The sequence below is a fragment of the Pelodiscus sinensis genome, chromosome 1, assembly GCF_049634645.1.
Source record: "Pelodiscus sinensis isolate JC-2024 chromosome 1, ASM4963464v1, whole genome shotgun sequence".
NCBI classification, from domain to species: Eukaryota; Metazoa; Chordata; order Testudines; family Trionychidae; genus Pelodiscus; species Pelodiscus sinensis.
The window spans coordinates 58,968,150-58,987,054 of NC_134711.1; the positions used below are offsets into that span (position 1 = coordinate 58,968,150).

General features: G+C 40.3%; 1 protein-coding gene across 5 annotated transcripts in view; it reads right to left on the reverse strand.

Annotated features, from left to right (window-relative positions):
* Window positions 1-11,141: 11,141 nt before the first annotated feature.
* The window catches only part of TAFA2 (TAFA chemokine like family member 2), a 292,914-nt gene continuing 285,150 nt past the window's right edge, over window positions 11,142-18,905 (reverse strand). For 2 of the 5 annotated variants that reach the window (XR_012904378.1, XR_012904379.1), the window contains exon 6: window positions 11,145-13,238. Coding sequence is in view for 1 of the 5 variants with exons in the window: in XM_075930749.1 (XP_075786864.1) it covers window positions 13,227-13,238 (12 nt within the window). In the remaining 4 variants the exon portion in view is untranslated. Of the gene's footprint in view, window positions 13,239-18,905 lie in introns of all 5 variants that reach the window. The other 3 variants (XR_012904382.1, XR_012904380.1, XM_075930749.1) reach the window with 3 other exon arrangements.

Sequence of the window (18,905 nt, forward strand, 5' to 3'; positions counted from 1 at the left end):
CCAACTTCATGCTAGTTCAAAGTGCCTTATCAGTATAAAGCAGCCATATACCTGCCCTAAGGGCACAGCTGAGGATACGGGAAACCCTGAGGCATCATGGAGTCAGTGCAATTGGCTCTAATCTAAGCACTCCATCTCCACGTAGTAGACATGTCATGGCAGGGAAGATAAGACTAGAGCACATGGCATGCTACTGATCTGGGTGAGCACAGCAGATCCTATGGGACTTCTGAAACTAGCATCACTTATATGTGTCACTTTATACATATTATTCCTGCTAAGTTTGATTTATTCTTCATTCTTTATTTTCAAATAAAATGTCTCCAATATTTGACAAGCTCTTCACAAGTTATTTAAAATGAAATTATTTTTCTTAAATGTGAAGGCAAAAGAATTAAAATGGTTGTTCCAGGAGTTTTTTTTAATAGTGTATTTTGGTCACTCAGGGTTTAGCTATAACTATATATATCATCTTTGCAATTCTAGCTTCTCTGCTCCTTATTGCTTGAATATGAATATGTGCATTTTAACATTTCAGTGATTATTTTCTGATATGTTTCAATAAAGACTGATGGTCAAAATACCAGTGCTGAAGTATGTTTGGGAACATAGTAATGAAGCTTAAAAAGTGTGCTGAATAAAACATATCAACCCACTTTGAACTTAAACTACCCTGAAAAAGAAGTTCTAAAAGGCGCCATTACTTGCATATGTTCAAGGGCATGTGAAAATGTCCTCAAAATAAAAACTAGGAGGCAACCTGAATGTTTACAGCACATAGCCAAAATAGCTACAGCGGTAGAAGAAATCAAGCACAAAGTAATCATTATTAATGGTTCATCATCAATGAGAGAATGTGATTTCAGAAAGCTTTACAAAAGGATTTTTAGATTTCATGACTACACTGTTCCACTAGGTTTAGTCTTCCTCAAGTCTTTAATGTGCAACACAATATATATATAGCCCCTCTTATACCCACTCTCTTAGGGCTCCCTCTCCAGAAATGCTGCCTCTCAAATAGCAAAGTGCATGCTTTCCATCATTCTAACAGTGAAATGATGGCAATGCTCTGTAATTGAAACAGCAGGAAAGGTCACCTTGACACTCCTGTGACTGATAAAAAGTAGCTTAAGGCGCCATGGCTTTTTATTGTGAATGAGCTGGCTGAGTTTATGCTCATTTGAGATATTTAAATAATCTTAAAGGTGTGACACAATGCAAGAAAAGCCCTTTTGGAGTCATTGCATGGGAGGATAACCTATAGCTAGATATCCCTTTTTCAACATAGATTTTTGACCAGTCTAATAGTTGGGGCTGAAGGAGAATTACATTCTTGACAAAAGTCGGCTGCTGGAAATGGACTGTAAGGATGAATTTCAAACCTGTGCTGAGGAGAATCACAGGCCCATGCAACACTGCTGTTGAAGCCCAGATTCACTGAAGGCCAGATTCATCTCTGGAATAGCTTCACCAAACACAACAGAATCACCCAGGAATTGAATGACTCTGCAATTACTTTTGTATTTCTTTTCCAAATAGCCAAAGGTATTTGACACATGCAAAGTCCCAAGATAGGATGCTGTAAGCTAACTCCAAGGTTAAATCCAGGCCATTTAGTAGAAGATAACAAACACAGAGTTATATAGCCACAGCTGACTAAAGGTCCAGTTAATTTAGACGTTCAGCTTCCAAATTTCCACAGTCATCTCTACCAGAGAGAGGGAGAGAGATCCTCATATGGAGATCCAGCCTAAACTCCTCCCACAGCCTACATGTATCTTTTTATTGCTCTCCTCTTCATTAAAATACAGCCCTGATTTTGAAAAGTAGTGAGTAACCAGAAGGGCAGCTAGTCTCTCGTGGCTTAGATTGCTCAGCACTTCTGACAATCTAGATCAGGGATCAGCAATCAATGGCCTAAGAGCCAAATATGGCTCACTAGTGAGCCAGATATGGCTCTTCTGGAGCCCCACGTCAGCTCCTTCAGCTCTCACCACAGCCGGGAGCCAGCACTGCTCCTATAGCCTTACGGCCCCTGCAAGATTAGAACACCAGCACCAGCTTCCTGTGGGGAGAGGGAGAGGGAAGAAAGCCCCAAACCTCCCTGCCAGATTCAGCATTCAGGGAACAAGCATGGCTCCATTCGCTGCCCTTTTCCTTCCCCCATGTGTGGTGAACAAACAGAACAAAAAATGTCTCAGCGAGCTGCCATTTTCCTCCCCTTGGGACACACTTCCTGGAGGCTTCCCCTGAGAATTCTTCCTCATCCGCTCACTCAACCCCCCCGGCCAGACACCTTGCCCCCTGGACAGACAGCCTGCCCCCAGCCCACTACTATCCCCAGTCCATTCCTGCCCCTTCCCCCTGGCCAGACACCATACTCCCAGCCTGTCCCTGCATCCCACCTCCTGTCCAGATCCTGCACCCCCATCCCTATCCCATTCACTGGCAGCCCTGTCTCTCACACTTAACCCCTCATTTTTGGCCCCACCCCAGAGCCTATGGAAGCCCACAAAATCTACTAACCCTGGAACCCCAGAAGAGTAATTCTGAGACCTTGAACCTCAGTCCTCTCTGTCCTGCCCTTGAGCATCAAGGGAGTGAGGTGTTTCAGTTGGGGGCCAATTCCTTCAGTGGAAGGGTTTGTGGGAGGTTTTTTTGCTTTGTACATGTGTGATCCTCGACTGATTTTTCTGTGGATCAGTAGACCCCCCCAACACAAAATCAGTAGACCCCCAACTCCTGCCATAAATAAAGACAATGTTGAAACCTTTTGTGTTGGACATAATATTTTACTTTATTTAAAAATGAAGCCTGGCCAACAAGCCCCCAATTGGGGCCCGGCCCCCATCTGGCCACAGCACCGTAACACTCCTGCATACACACACCCACACACCAATCCTAAACCCCTCATACCCCCACATCCCCAGATTCCTGTACCCCCACATCCCAGTCCCTGCCATAACACACTTGCAATCCCACACACCACAACCTTGTGCCCTGAGTCCATCATACACCCAAATCCCCTGCCCTGAGCCCCTCATACACTCCAACCCAGACTCCTGCACACCCACACCCCCAGCCCCTGCCATAAGATTGACAGAAGACAGCCTGAATGTGTGCATGAAGCTGGATTTGACCAGTTATGATGTAAACTTCAAAGAAAGGTGCAAAAATATGCAGCAGCTGAAGTCCCATTAAATAAAGTCTGTGAGTATGTTTCATTTATACTATTAATCATCATATCAATTATCAATGATATTAAGTTGTATATTTTCAGTTATGCAAATGGGCATTCTTATGCAGCTCTTTGTTGACCACTTGTTCTGAATTTTGGTGTAGCTTGGTTCTTTGGTTTGCAAAGATTGCTGACCTCTACCCTAAATCCACATTAACACATATGATTCTATGCAGCAAGTTGTTATTTCTGCTTGATACAGTATCATGCTGTATACAGTACTACCTCTTGAAGGGATATGTAGGATCTTAAACAAGGATTTGGAATTTTATAGGTGAGGGAATATATCCTTCTTGGTTTGCTCACCTGAATAGTAACAGTCTTCAATGAGCTGGATCAGCTGCACATCTGAGAGTAATTCAGTATATAAACCTCCAGGGCTATTTCACCACTTGTTCTCCTACTTTCTATCCCTAGCACTGATGGAGTGGACCACCTGGTACTTTACAGGATTAACATCTTAAGAAGTGTTTTTCTTTACTGATTTCTCTTGGGTACATAGAGTAGCAGGGCTTGCTTCCAACTGGTAGCTGATAAAGAGGAAGGTACAGATATATAGTAAAGAATGATTTATCTGCAATACAATGAAGAAAAATGCAAACTAATAAGAACATGGAAAAATCATTAATATTTTAATATAAATATACTACTCAGTGACAATGCACACAGATAAAAAAAAAATACAAAAAAAATCAGCATCAGACCATAGCTATTTACCCTAAACTATTGGAATAAGCACATAACATGGTCATTTATGTCAACACAGCATAATACAGCCAATGATTTAACTTAACACTTTTTGAAAAAATGATCTTTTTTGTTTGTTTGTTTGTTTCACTACCATAATTAGCTAGGACATAATTTGTAAAAACAGCCATTTTGCTATGAGGAAGCACACCACATCAAAACATTACCAGTGAAGCTGTTTGCTCATGTAGCCTGTAATGTGGTTTTCATTTAAAGAACAGCGCATCATTGCTTCCTCTCCCACAGTCAGAGTTCTTGATTTCCCAGTGTTCTGAAATCCATTCATTGTATGGAGTATCATTGTGCTTAGTTCTCAGAGTACAGTAAAATGGCACTAACTCTGGTCAATTCTTGACAAAGAATCGCCATTGTTGGAAATTTTTTTTTTCATATTTACCAGGTCACTAAACTGCAGTAGCTCTTTGCTTTTGGAGGGCAGGAGGGAATATATTCTACTCACATAGAGCCTGAATTATTGTCCAAAGATGTGAAAAGTCATTGGTTTTGTAATAGAAACAACATGAATAAGTCATTTCAATTTTTAAAATAGGAAAAGTCATTGCACACAATATTTTAAATGAAGGAGTATTTTTGTCCTGGGAAATCATGAGGAAAAGCTAAATAATTAATAGTTTACCATTTTTTTAAAAAAAGGTCTAGTCCTCTACAGTGAATATTAGTAAGCTTCAGGGAGGAATCCTGTTCACTGACTGAGCTAGGTGGAAAAATCTGTAACTTCTGACAAACCCCCTTTTTAGTCCTTGGTTTTGGCTGTACACTGTGCTGTGTGAATGGATCCCTGCCTTCCCACAGAGCTCACTGAAAGGAATAGGATTCCAGACAAAGCAGTTTGCAGGAGCATGACTTGATTATGACTTTAAAAAGAGATGGTCAAAATCCTGGCCCCAATTATTTCAATGGCAAAACTCCTATCGATGTCACTGGGGCCCAATATATTTACGTGATAATGGCACAAGTGTTTATCCTATTATGAGGTGAGAAGAATGAGTCCAAATCTTTCCCCATCATGTTTTCTGTGAGCACGGAGGTCTTTTATAATATAAATGTAAATATACAATCTGTTTTACAATGATTTCCATCATCTTCCCTTTCCATATGTTCTCCCACTAGGAATCTAATGAGCCCTATATTTGAAGAATGACAAGGGAATATGTCTAAGAAATAATTCCAGCAATTATGGCATATGGAGGCATTGTTTTCAAGACTCTTTTTACCATGATCATTAGGCAAAGCATCTGGGACCAAATTCTGTCTACCTAGTTCATGGACATTAGAAAAATAATCTTCATTTGTTTGTAAATTCTACTGAGATCATCTACCATTTAAAAGAGGCCCATTCCATCAACTTTATGAGCAATGAACATGTTGAAGTAAAGATCATCTACATTTAGGCAAAAACGTTTTAGTGAGTACTGGAAACCACTTTAGGAAATAACATCAGTAGTAGGTCTCACTAACCCCAGAAGTGCCACCGCAAGTAAACACTTACCTCTCTAACCACTGCTCATATTCTTTTGTGTTTCTGGCTCCCGCCTGCATACAATGAGCCTCTTTGTCAGAACTAGCTGGATTCCAGCTCAAGAAAAAAAGTAAAATGAGACAGAAAATAAGAGATAAAGGAGAAAAAGTGAATTGAACTTCACATCAGTAAAGGGGAGGAAGAGGAATTATTTTAATTAGATCCAAGCACTGGCATTTCCCTCTAAACAGATTTATGCCAGAGCCTATCAAAACAAGGAGAGAAAAGATTATCAGATACCTCCATCCAAAATCAGCTGGTATGCATGTCTTTTGTGCTCTAGATACTACATCAGGACCATGGTTGATGAATCTGGACAAAGGAAGGTCAATGCTTCCCACGTTTTAATATTTCACAAAGGAAAAACTAGTTCCCTGGATTACCATTTGATATTCGTTCAGCCCAAGAAGTGCTTTTTCAAGAGGAAATGGGCAAAACTGATAGTGAGCTTCATGGATTTAAAACAGAGTAGATGTTATAGTGATATTTTTTGAATAATCATAGAAGAACATTTTGCTGCTCTACCTAATATGCTCCAGAGATCTGAAGAAGGGAAAAAATGTCATGTTAAACCCCAAAAATTGCTTCTTTGGGTCAGCAAAAATGAAGTATTTTCATCCCATTTTCCCCACTGAAGATATCAGGCAGTCAGGCATCAGAAGCCATATTCCCTCAGAGATAATAGTATCTAAACTGAAAAAGCTATCAGTGATGATGCTACACCAGACAAAACAATGTAGGTTTTGGGAAGCTGCATGAGATTCATTTGCAGAATTTCTTCTCTTTACTGGGAGGTCAGCATTTGCTTTTCCTAGTCCATCAAATATGCAGCATCTATCCCTATATTCAGCAGATTTTCAAGAATTCACTGTCAGAACTCAGGGCTTTTTCACACACAGAGGTACTCCCTGTGGTGCCAGCCCCTTCCTCAGCAGAGCAACTATATTATCGTGCCAGGGATTTCCTAGTCAGGCCCTTCCCCAGAACCTACCCTAAATAAGTGTTATCTGCATGGAGGGATGAGTGGATATAACAACACACACTCAACTCTTGACTCCATATTACCATTTGTGAGGATACCTGTAGAAGTTGGTGGTGAGATGACACAAATTCCACTGGGACTGCCTCTTTCCCAAATGAAAATCCCTAAATATTGGGGCCCATCTAGTCTGAGAGAAAGGAAAATGATGGGACTAAGCTATCAAAATGGCACTGCTCCCTTCTGCTCTTCCAGGCCTATGAGCCATGACGATTGTATCTTTTTCCATTAAAGTAGAATAAAGAGGATTTGATATCTTCATTGATGTAACAGTAGAGGCCTCCTTGGTTTTTTATGTAAAGTTTTGAAAGTATGAAAATACCTTATAAATATATTGGGTGTTATACTGATATTTCCTTATAAATACTTTGATATTTCCCGATACTATTTAGTGAAGCAATGCACATGATTCAGGTTGCAAGTCCTTAGATCACTTCTGAGATTGATCTAATGAATGGTGTTTTCTCTACAAATAATAACAATTGATTAACAAATAGGATGAGCTCTATTTTGCTTCCATCCACACAACCAGAAAACATATCAATGTGTGATATAGAGAGAATAGGAACAAATGGAAAATAACTTGAATTAACCAATTTTCTATAGTACACCAGCCCAAAATTTCACATGGCATTTCACTGACAAGTCACATGCTCCAAATTAAGCATGTCCTTAATTACCTTGCTGAACCAGATTGTGTAGGCCTTATCCTGCAAGATAGTGACCACCCTCATCTCCCACCGAGGATTTCACCCAAAATCCAACAGAAATCACTGGGGGCCTTTCCATTGATTTCAATGGGGTTTGGATCAGGCCCAAACACATAGGCTATGACTACACTGCAGGCTTCTTGCGCAAGAACGGCCATTCTTGCGCAAAAACTTGCGGAGAGTCTATACTGCGCACGTGTTCTTCCGCAAGTAAATGTACAGTAGAGCATCAGAACAGAGGGCTTCTTGCACAAGAGTTATTCCTCTCCTCACGAGGAATAAACCCTTTTGTGCAAAAGCTCTTGTGCAAGAAGGCAGTGTGGAGAGGCAACAGGGGTTTCTTGTGCAAGAAACCCCTATAGCTAGAATGGCCATCACAGCTTTCTTGCACAAGAGAGTATCCACACTGCCATGGAAGTTCATGCACACATGGCAGTGTGGACGCACTCTTGCGCAAGAACTTTTTGCGCGAGAACTCTTACGCAAAAAGTTCTTGCGCAAGAAGCCTGCAGCGTAGACGTAGCCATGTTGTTCCTTTGGGAAATGGAATAAAATTCTGCCCCTCGCAATAGGATCCCGCATCCAAACGACATAGATCTTGCTAATCAGTGGGAGGTTAGAATTGTTGTAGATTTCTTACACTTCCACACTAGTTCTCCGGTGGTGATGCTGAACTCCCAGGGCATCCCCTGGCTACTGCTATCCTAGGAGCCCATTTCACAAGGATCCAAGGGAAAGGCACAAAGAGAGAGAACATCCTCATAATATTTGATACGTCACTGAAAATAGTTTTCTTGTCAGACAGCCTTCAGCTTCTCTTTGAACTGAGAGATGTTGGCAACATGGGTCAGAAATATGTCAGAGATAATTCAGATCTTTCCTGTATCACATCTTGTAATCAGCACAGAAGTGGTTCAAGCAAACACAGAAGTTGCACAACAGGAAACCAGGGAGGAGGCTTTCAGTAAAATATTGAGAATGACTGACTGTGAAGTGCCAGCAGATAGCTTTGGTAAGTGCTAGTAAATGATTTTAAAGATCTAACTTGGGAACATTTTCTAATACCATAAAAGAACAAACATTGTTTTCCAGGAGAAGAACTGAACTGTGAAGCCTGACAGCAGTGATTAGGTAATGTTCATGATGCCATTCAATAGCACTGAAATTATGAAAAACTTCTTAATTTCACCACATTGTTTAGTTGTGACATTTTTGATGCAGAGCTCAAGAGATTTAACTATTAGGAAAAAAACGATTATGATGATATTAGCACTGCAAATCAAAACCATGCTCCCCTTGCCAGCATCTTAGCTAGCAGCAGATATGAAATACTTCTAGGCCAAGGAATAAGATAGTAAATTAACAGAATAGATGTCAATCATAGTTTAGTGTTTTCCATCTGTATTCCTACAGATGTCAGTATGTTAAATGATAGCTATATAATCACAATCTGTTAACAAAATGCATATGCATTTATGATTATGCAACTACTTGACAGAGCACTTAAAGAATTGTGTAGATTACAATATCCTTTAGTTTCAAAACACAATTGTTCTCTGAATCTTGTGTAATGTAAAGCCTTTGAGATTACACGAAAGATTCAATACATAAAAGTTGCCTTGAAATAAGTGTGGTATCACAATGAAGTGTTGAACCACTAAAACAGAAATAAAATTGTTCCAGATGGATCTTTACTGTCTGGAGTCTAAATCAGAATGGCTGTTTGTGATAGAATATTGGAATGAATGGTTACAGTGCTATTAAAAATGGCAGTAGCAGCAGTAGCAATATTTGACTTACTGACCAATATTCAACATATTAACAAGTCATGTGCTTGCTATATTTTTGTTATTTCATATTTCTTAGAGATAGATAGAAATTTTCCATTGAAAAATACAGTTAATATAGAAAATTTTAGATTTTCCTGAAAATTTACATTTTCTATCAGGAAAATAGAAATGAAATATTCAATTTCTAATGAGTTTGGAGTATTTAATTTTTCAAACAGACCCAAAATATTTTGGTTTGAATCAGTTCAACAAACTACAGGCAGTCCCCGAGTTACGCGGATCCGACTTACGTCGGATCCGCAGTTACGAACGGGGCACTTCCTCTCCCTGGTCTCGAGCAGACCAGGGAGAGGAAGCAAAGCGGCGGCGGAACGCGCGGCCAGCTGACAGCCCAGATGCGTCTGGGCTGTCAGCTGGCCGCGCGCTCCGCTCTGCTCCCCCCCCCCTCTGCAGACCAGGGGGAGGGGGAGCAGAGCGGAGCAGAGCAGAGAGTTGAGGAACGCGCAGCCAGCTGACAGCCCAGAAGTGTCTGGGCTGTCAGCTGGCCGCGCGTTCCGCCGCTCTGCTGTGCTCCGCTCTGCTCCCCCTCCCCCTGATCTGCAGGGGGGGGGGAGCAGAGCGGAGCACGCGGCCAGCTGACAGCCCAGATGCGTCTGGGCTGTCAGCTGGCCGCGCGTTCTGCCGCTCTGCTCTGCTTCCCCTCCCCCTGGTCTGCAAACCATGGGGGGGGGGAAGCAAAGCGGAGCACGCGGCCAGCTGACAGCCCAGACGCGTCTGGGCTGTCAGCTGGCCGCGCGTTCCGCCGCTCTGCTCTACTCTGCTCCCCCTCCCCCTGGTCTGCAGACCTGGGGGACGGGGAGCAGAGCAGAGCAAAGCCGCGGAGCCCGAGGGCAGCAGGATAGCCACGGCGCGTCTGGGCTGTCCCGCTGCCCCCGTGCTCCGCGGCTTTGGTCCGGACGCCTGTGGTACAGCAGCTGGGGTGCTGCCGGTTGGTCCCGTAGCGCCGCTCTGGGTGCCACTGGACCAACCCAGCAGCACCCCAGCTGCTCTGCCCCAGGTGTCCCCTAGTCAGCAGCTGCTGAAAATGACCAGTGGCTGACTACAGGAAGCCCCTGCCCCGGGCTTCCTGGAATCAGCCGCTGATCAGTTTCAGCAGCAGCTGACTTGGGGATGCCTGGGGTTCTTAAGTTGAATCTGTATGTAAGTCAGAACTGGCGTCCAGATTCAGCCACTGTTGAAACTGATCAGTTTCAGCAGCGGCTGAATCTGGACGCCAGTTCCGACTTACATACAGATTCAACTTAAGAACAAACCTACAGTCCCTATCTTGTACGTAACCCGGGGACTGCCTGTATTAAGGAGTATTTCCTTACCTGAATGTTGCTTTATGGGCATTATAATTTGGTCCCCATTCTTTCATATGGCTGGAGTCTTTGGAGGACTCCATTTTCCATAGTGAAAGTTAGATTTCCCCTGAGACTAAGCTGCATGGTGTGAGTCACATGATTCAGGAGATACGGTTCAAACAGGGAGCCTAGTCCATGTGAGTGGAGGTGGGAGAATTGGGACATCAGGCTTTTAATCAATAACTCCCATGAGGCAATGTGCCTCAATAAGATAATGCAATTTAGTGTTTAATTGATACATAAGAAAATGTTTGGGCTCAGAACAACAGACCCAAGCACAACATTTTTTTTGGTAATGTCTAAATGCTTTATTTTGGTCAAAAAAATTGATTTTTTTTTTCAGAATTTCCCATCTGTAAAAAATTGTAATATTTTTTCCCCAAACCACATGCTTGTATGTCAGAGTTTTCCACAGAATGGAAATTCTGAATTTTGGTCAACTCTAATATTTATCATTTGAAACATGACAGTGTTTGTCAGAAGAATATGCTAACATATCTCTTCAAACTCCTTCCTTCTCAAAAACTGAAAATGGTATAATTTGTTCTATGTGTTTTCTAAAGAAACATGAAATCAATATAGCCCATGATCATTTTTTCCACTGGTGATAAAAACCATTTTTCTATGGGTGAACAGAACCAATCTTCTAAGTGCATATCCATACAGGGGACTCAAGTAGATATCACAATTTTATTCACTTGTTATAAATAGTCACAACATTAATCTACTGCAAATAATCTATTCAATATATTTGAAAATCCATTTATTTTCACCTATTGATAAGCATGTGTTACACTTGTATATAATACAGTATTTTCAGTGTTGATCTTGAGAACAAAGTAAAAGGAAACAAACACTGAGAAGCATGATGCAGTATTTTGACCAGATTAAGGCTAAACTCATATTCTACAAAATTACACAGTTATAATTTATACTGTTCCAAAGAATTATTTTTCTCCTTAAGATGTTCTTTTAGCACAAATCCATACAATATTAATCCATTTGAAAAAACTGAGCTAGCTATTGGTGCTATAGTTTATCCAAATTAAATTTTAATCAGAAAAGAATCTTTCCCTGCCAACATTTTTATTATTATGCAGCACAATGATAAAATATGCATCTCAAATTATTCCTAACAATCATTAAATTTTAGTTCTCCTGTGCAATAATATGGGAGAGGTGATGAAATAGTTTTGGAAGATCCTAGGATACTGTGACAAAGCAGAGCACTCCAAGGTGTTTATCCATCATGGGGAACCCAATTTATAGCTAATTAGCCATGTCAATGGCTTGTAACTATAAAAAGTCTTCCCCCTTTTTTTAAAGATACTGGTAACCATGCAGGCTATTGGAATGAGACTGCCTACAGAATTATTTTGAGGTCGGAGATTCTATGGTCTTTGTCTCTATTTAGACAAAAAGCATACTCGATAACTCTCTCTTTAGTCAGCATGCTTAGACAGCATCAATACAGCACAACAATGAAGTATCAGAGCTCCTTTGTCTTAGCATTACCAGTGGTACTGGATACATTAAATGGAGTATAAAATTATACATTCTGTAATAACTTAGAAATAATGTTCATATATATTTAAGGCCTTTAAATATGAAGGGTTTTCATAGAACAGCACATTGCAAAAATGCTACAGGAGTAGAAAATACGAAAAAAATGTAAATTTGTGGAAATGACTATGAAAAGGACAAGAAGCTTGGCCTGCATAACTGTAAGCAAAACATTGATGAATTGCAGATGTGGGGTAAAATATATTTTTTCCTCTTATCAACAGGCTGAGCAGACATCTACATAAGCATCAGATAGTACTTGTGTTCAAGCAAGAGATAATTTAAAAAAAAATTACTAAAAGAAACTCTGAATTAATGCCATCCAATCTCAGAATTGTAAAACTTGCATGCATCCCTGTCTACCTTTACAAAAAAGGACTAGCTAATGTCATTTACTGCTTACTGTCAACTTGGAAGGACTTAAGGTTAAGAAAGTAAAGGACATACCAGAAACACCCATCATCTTCAAACTAAATGGAAATGTATATTTTAAAGGTATAAAATACTTATAATGAAACTGCCAAAGAGCTACAGTAGTCGGTTAGCCTTAGGGAAACATGTCAGGTTGGCTATACATTCTTATATGATTGATGTATTCTGATAACTATTACTTGTCAACAATAATTATTAACAATGGATATATATTTCCATTCCTATAACAAAAGCAACTTCAAGATGTTGAAACATGTAGCCTTTCAGAGGTCCAAGAGTAGAAATACAAATAAAAATGTCTACAGCTGCGTGATGCCAGAGGACAAGTTCTGCAACATAAATTTGATTAAAGTAGTGTGCAGTCCCACCAGCAATTTGTACGTAGAACCAGGGAGCATTTCAGAGTGAAAGAACCAGTGCATTTCAAAGACTGCTTTTGCACAGATGAAGAGCCGTCAGTCCGGAATGGAGAACCCAAAAGATTGCTGCCTCTTCTACATCTGCTCAGCATCACCACTTTAGATTGCTGCCATATATTCCTCAGCAAGTGCAATTTTGTAAATGTACCTCGTTCAGTCAGTTGAAATCTCTGTGACAAAAAAAGTTCACAATGACTTTCCAGTCGTTTTGATCTCAAGCTGTTGCTGATTACAAGCCAATGCACCCCAGCAGTGTAAACTCACTTCAAGGGTTGCCTGCAGATATGGCATTCCTGTTACGTTAGCATTATCAACCTGGAGAGAGACTTGAGTTGTCTTTAGCTATCGAGTTACCTGTACAGAGAAAGAAAATTAAAGAGTAACAAAATTTTAGATATAGCATCTGGTTTTATGCTGTGCAAATGGTTTATGAGACCACAGTGTAAGGAAGCACTTAAGGTGGGCACCATTATCAGTGAGTGATTAGTCCCACTGATATCAAAATGGGGTTACTCATTGCTTAAATAAAACTTCGGTGTTTTGCCTCGTAGGGACCTGAGGGAAGCTGTTATCTTAACTGTGACTGTGCTTAAAATTGTGAGGCTGTTTTGACAAAATTCCATGGGTCACAAAATATCAGTCCCTGCTCAGACAGAAATATGAATTTTTACAGGAGCTTTCTATATTATCTCCATCAGCTCCAACTGAAATTGGATGTCTGTTGTAACAACTCTGCTTTCATAACACTATTATTGGCTGGGCTTGAACAGAAAGGGTGATGTGAAGATTTGTTTCTTATTTCTTCATGGTTTCATACTATATGCAAATATATTACCCTGTTAAAGACTAACTATATTTAGGCAAGCTGTAATAATTTAGTGGGGGAGGAGCATTTGAGAAGAAAAGCACAAATAGCATAAGCAACAGCTATGTTTACCCTATTATTCACTGTTCATACGACAGCTATCAAAAAATTCTCTTGAGCTCTTTCACCCAAGCTAACATAAACCAGAAGGACCACAGGGAAAGCAGGCAGGAAACAAAATATTTCACAGTACAGTAATTGGATTTTTCCTGTGTCTGATTTGTATTTTTTAAACATAAGATGTTTAAAAAAACAGCCCTTGTCATATTAAAGAAATATTAATTTGAGGAATATTTCTGCTGTGTCAGTGGATACAATTAATGATTGTGTTACTTTTTAATATACAATTGTGTCAAGAGACACTATCCTTCGTCTTCAGGAGCAATGCATTGGATTGGTCACAATCACAGTCTATCACATCAAGGGCCATATGTTCTACATTTTGATCATAGAGAGAAGGGTCATGCTTGTTAATGATGAAGCATTCCTTTGCCCTCAGCAAAATCATTTGCATACAGCTCTTGTCAGCTCTGCAGAGCAGAAACATTGAGCAGAATTTTAAAAGGATTGATTTAGGAGTTTCATTACTTAGTTTTGCCTTCAACATTGGGTAATTTCTAGAATTTGCATTAGAAAAGCAGTAATAAAATTGTGCATTGTGATTTCTATGATACATGTTTGTTTATTACACTACTTTTATTTTACAGTGTTTGCACTGGCTGGTGCAGTCTCATATGACTCTACTCTGATCAGTTTTCTTTAAAAAAAAGAAAAAATTAATACAAAAGTCAGGCAACATATCATTGTGTTGTGCATTCAAAAAATAAAAATGGTTAATACATCCTACGTACCCCAGATCCATTCCCCAGGAAGATTTATGCTACTTTAATTTGAAAAATATATAGGCAATAGTAGTAAATTAAACAGGCCTATTCTAAAATGGTAAAATGGACTGCCTGGAGAGTCAAAATCCTAGTAGCAATGCGAGATTCCCCAAAGAAGGCAGGTACTGAATGGCCTTGGCTGTTTACATCTTGTGCACCAGGGTCAATACAGGATAGGTGAGAGGACTCTTATGACTGGGACACTACCAAATTCACAGACATGAAAAATGAGTCACGGACCATGAAATCTGGTCTCCACCTATGAAATTTGATCTTTTGTTTGCTTTTATCCTATACTATACAGATTTCACAGAGGGAGATCAGCATTTTTCAAATTGGGGAACCTGACTCAAAAGGGAGTGGCAGATGGATTACAAGGTTATTATAGGGGTCTCAATACTGCCACCCTTTTTTATGTGCTGACTTCAGAGTTGGGCAACTGGAGAGCAATGGCTACTGGCTGGGCACCCAGCTCTGAAGGCAGCACCCCACCAGCAGCAATCGCATACCATGCCACTCTTATTTCTGGGATGCTGCCTTCAGAACTTGGCCACTGGACAGTGGTGGCTGCTGGCTGAGGATCCAGCTCTACAAACAGCAGCAAAGAAGGGCGGCAGTACCACACTAGGGCTACGTCTAGACTACATGCCTCTAGCGACAGAGGCATGTAGATGAGGCTACCAGGCATAGGAAAATGAAGCGGCGATTTAAATAATCGCCTCTTCATTTAAATTTACATGGCTGCCACGCTGAGCCGATCAGCTGTTTGTCGGCTCAGCGCTGTAGTCTGGACACGCGGGTGTCGACATCAAAGGCATTTGTCGACCACCCGGGTATGCCTCCTGGGATGAGATTTACCTGGGTGGTCGACAAATGCCTTTGATGTCGACACCCGTGCGTCCAGACTACCACGCTGAGCCAACAAACAGCTGATCAGCTGTTTGAAGGCTCAGTGCGGCAGCCATGTAAATTTAAATGAAGCGGCGATTATTTAAATTGCCGCTTCATTTTCCTATGCCTGGTAGCCTCATCTACATGCCTCTGTCGCCAGAGGCATGTAGTCTAGACGTAGCCTATGCCAGCCTTACTTTTTCACTGCTGATAGTGGCAGTTCTGCCTTCAGAGCTGGGCTCCGAGACTGCAGACACCATTCTCTAGCTGCACAGATTTGAAGGCAGTGCTGCCGCCAGCAGAAGTGCAAAGGTAAGGATATCAGTACCACCCCCCATTAAGTTTGCAGAGAACCCCCACAACTCTATTTTGGGTCAGGACCCCTAAAATTACAACATTGGGAAATTTCAAATTTAAATAGCTGAAATAATGAAACTTCTGACCATGAAATTGATCAAAATTGACTACATTTTGCGGGGCCCTATGGAAATGATAATGACCTCAGTGTGCATTCTGTTCTAACTTCCTTAGCACTGAGAAAACCTTATGCTATTAAGAACACAAGTTCTAGCTTTGCAGTCATACAAATCTGACAAACATATTTTGGCCCTGAAATTCACCATAGAGGAATCTTTAAACTTGTTGCTGGAATACTGTATATTGGATTATTGTATGTCCAGAACCTCAGACAAGAGCAATGTGGGAGAAGACTCTGGAGTTCTATCCATATTAGATAGAATGGAGTTATAGGAAGAGAAGGAAACTTTCCTGTAACGTTCCCCTTCCCAATGGCAGGTCTTCGAAAGTGCTCAGAGATGTGGGATGCTTAGATGTATCTCTAGGAGGCAGATTATTGGGTAACAGGCAGATGATGTATTAATTTAGATAGAACAAATGGACCTAATCAAAGGGTTAATATGACCCTGAAACCATCTAACATTGAATTCTGTTAAACAAGGTGGAGAGTTTGATGTGACATCAATCTGCTTAGTATCATGGCAAACACACCAATGGAAAGTGCGTAAAGGGTTCATGAATTGCTTCAATGGCTGTTACACAGAACTGCTTTAAAAACATTTCAGAAGAAGACTAAAAGATGGTCTTAATTTAAACTGATATCACCCAAAATTGTGTTAAAATTATGACTGGCAAACAAGAGGAAAAGGAGATTGGAATTAATGGACCAAAACTGATACTTTGAAAATTAGGCCTAAATAGTTGATAAAATAATAAGCAGATGGAATCATTCTGCCAATGATCTCTCTTTGGAGGAGGGGGCCTAAAAAAGAGGCTTGTGGGAAAGAAAGAAAGAAAGAAAGAAAGAAAGAAAGAAAGAAAGAAAGAAAGAAAGAAAGAAAGAAAGAAAGAAAGAAAGAAAGAAAGAAAGAAAGAAAGAAAGAAAGATTTTTTGCCATAACATCCAGACCCTTCCACTCTAGTGAGGGCATTCAACCACCACCAGCAAGGAATCCAGCCTGCTACTTGTGAGAGTCTATTGTTTTCCTCTCTCTCATCAGTCCCTTTTTTTCCCTCCACCTCCTCCCCTGGCCATAAAATCAACTATACCACGTGGCACCAGTACAGAGAGATAAGATACCCATTCAACTCTGTTTGTCCCAAGAAGAACCAGTGAAAGAGAGAGACCTGACCAGACCAACCAGATGCTATCCCTGCCCAGTGAGGCAAGCTAGGATACACAGCAACAGCTGTTGTGACCAACTTGCCAGCACAGAGCATCCATTCATGAATGACCAGCTGATTTGTATCCTGAGGACATCAACAAAAATCATAATTCCCCTCTTTACTATCTTTCATCTTCTCTTCCTTCTATGTTTGTCTTCTGTCAAAACTAGGAAAGCGATTATCATTCCCAGCTCAAAACAGAGTAACAGAACTAATCCTTTCTTCCCTACCCAAAAGGACTGTTTGACAGAATAAGAGACTAACCAAGATTCACCCTTTCTAAAAAGAGGCTTTGATAGATTTTAATTAAATTTGTTTTGCACAATCACTCAATTTTCTTTTCAGGGCTTTTTGTCTGGCTTTGATCCCCCCCTCCCCCCCCCCCACACACACCTTTTTGTGTTTCAGTCAACAGATTTATAACCATTGGAATTAATTTCCTTGAGTATTTGCCATGAGACTAAATAAACCAAGGTCTTGGTGTACCAATTTTTGAATGTGTTTAACACCATTTGCTATTTCACAGTAGCAGGGTCATGTTTTACACAGTTGAGGTGGTAAAAGGTGTACAATAATATGAAATTATCAATTTTGCAGAGCTATATATCACATGTACTACTCTAATACTACTATACCATATGGGTTGCTCTACAGATACAATGATTTTATACTCTGATTTCTAGGTCAAAAGCCTTTGAATGTGTTTAGCAATGTACATGCAAACTTTAATTATTATTTTTGTTACACCAAAGGTATCTATGCCATTGCACAGAACAAATAGCAAAATGAGCATTTTCACACCCAGATGGCCTATTACACATCTACATGGCTGTTTTAACAGAGGATGTACAATTGCTGGGACTGGGCACACAATTATGAAAAGACAGGTGTCTTTGTAAAATATCTACCACTAAATCTGGGTAGCACCCACTAACTCTTGGACTCACAGTGTAGACAGTGTTATAATACATCTTTCTGACAATCCGTTGTACAGTACAGCAAAACAATATTGCACTGGGTGTCAATCATGTTCATATGGAAGATGAAATCAAGACTCACTGAGTTTATTTTTTTAGTTTGTTTTTTCATTACTGTTATTTCATTGGCATTTTTACTGCTTTCCCATGCCAGCACTGATGCTACTCCACCTGTCCTCCTTTTTTCTTTTCACTTGCGGGTCACATCCTGTTAATCTGAGTGACTCATACAGTGGTCTCTATTTGCCTTTATGGAGCATTCAACTCTTGCTATGAGTAAGCACACATCATTCATTAACGTTAATGGAAGTTATACACACATACACACACACACACTCATTAAGGGGGAATAGATCCCTTGCATGCTTAAGTCAATTTCCTAAAGAAGCTGTTAAATTTTAGCGAATATCTATCTGTGTTATTTACAGAAATGTTTGGTTTTGGATAGTGTGCAGGCTTTTCATCTGAGCAGCTGGAAGCCAGGGTATTGTGCCAATAAGTTTTTTATGGAAAAACAAGATTTGACAGCAGTATACACTCAATCTTTCAAATCCTAAGAGAACAGTAACACTCCAAATGGGCACAAATCAATTTCAAACAACTTTTCATTTAATAGTAAATCTGAAAATTAACTTTTCTGCTGCTTAATGGGAAAAAGGACATAACACCTTTAACACTCTAAGTATGTATTTGAATTAATATGTTCATACTTGGTACATAA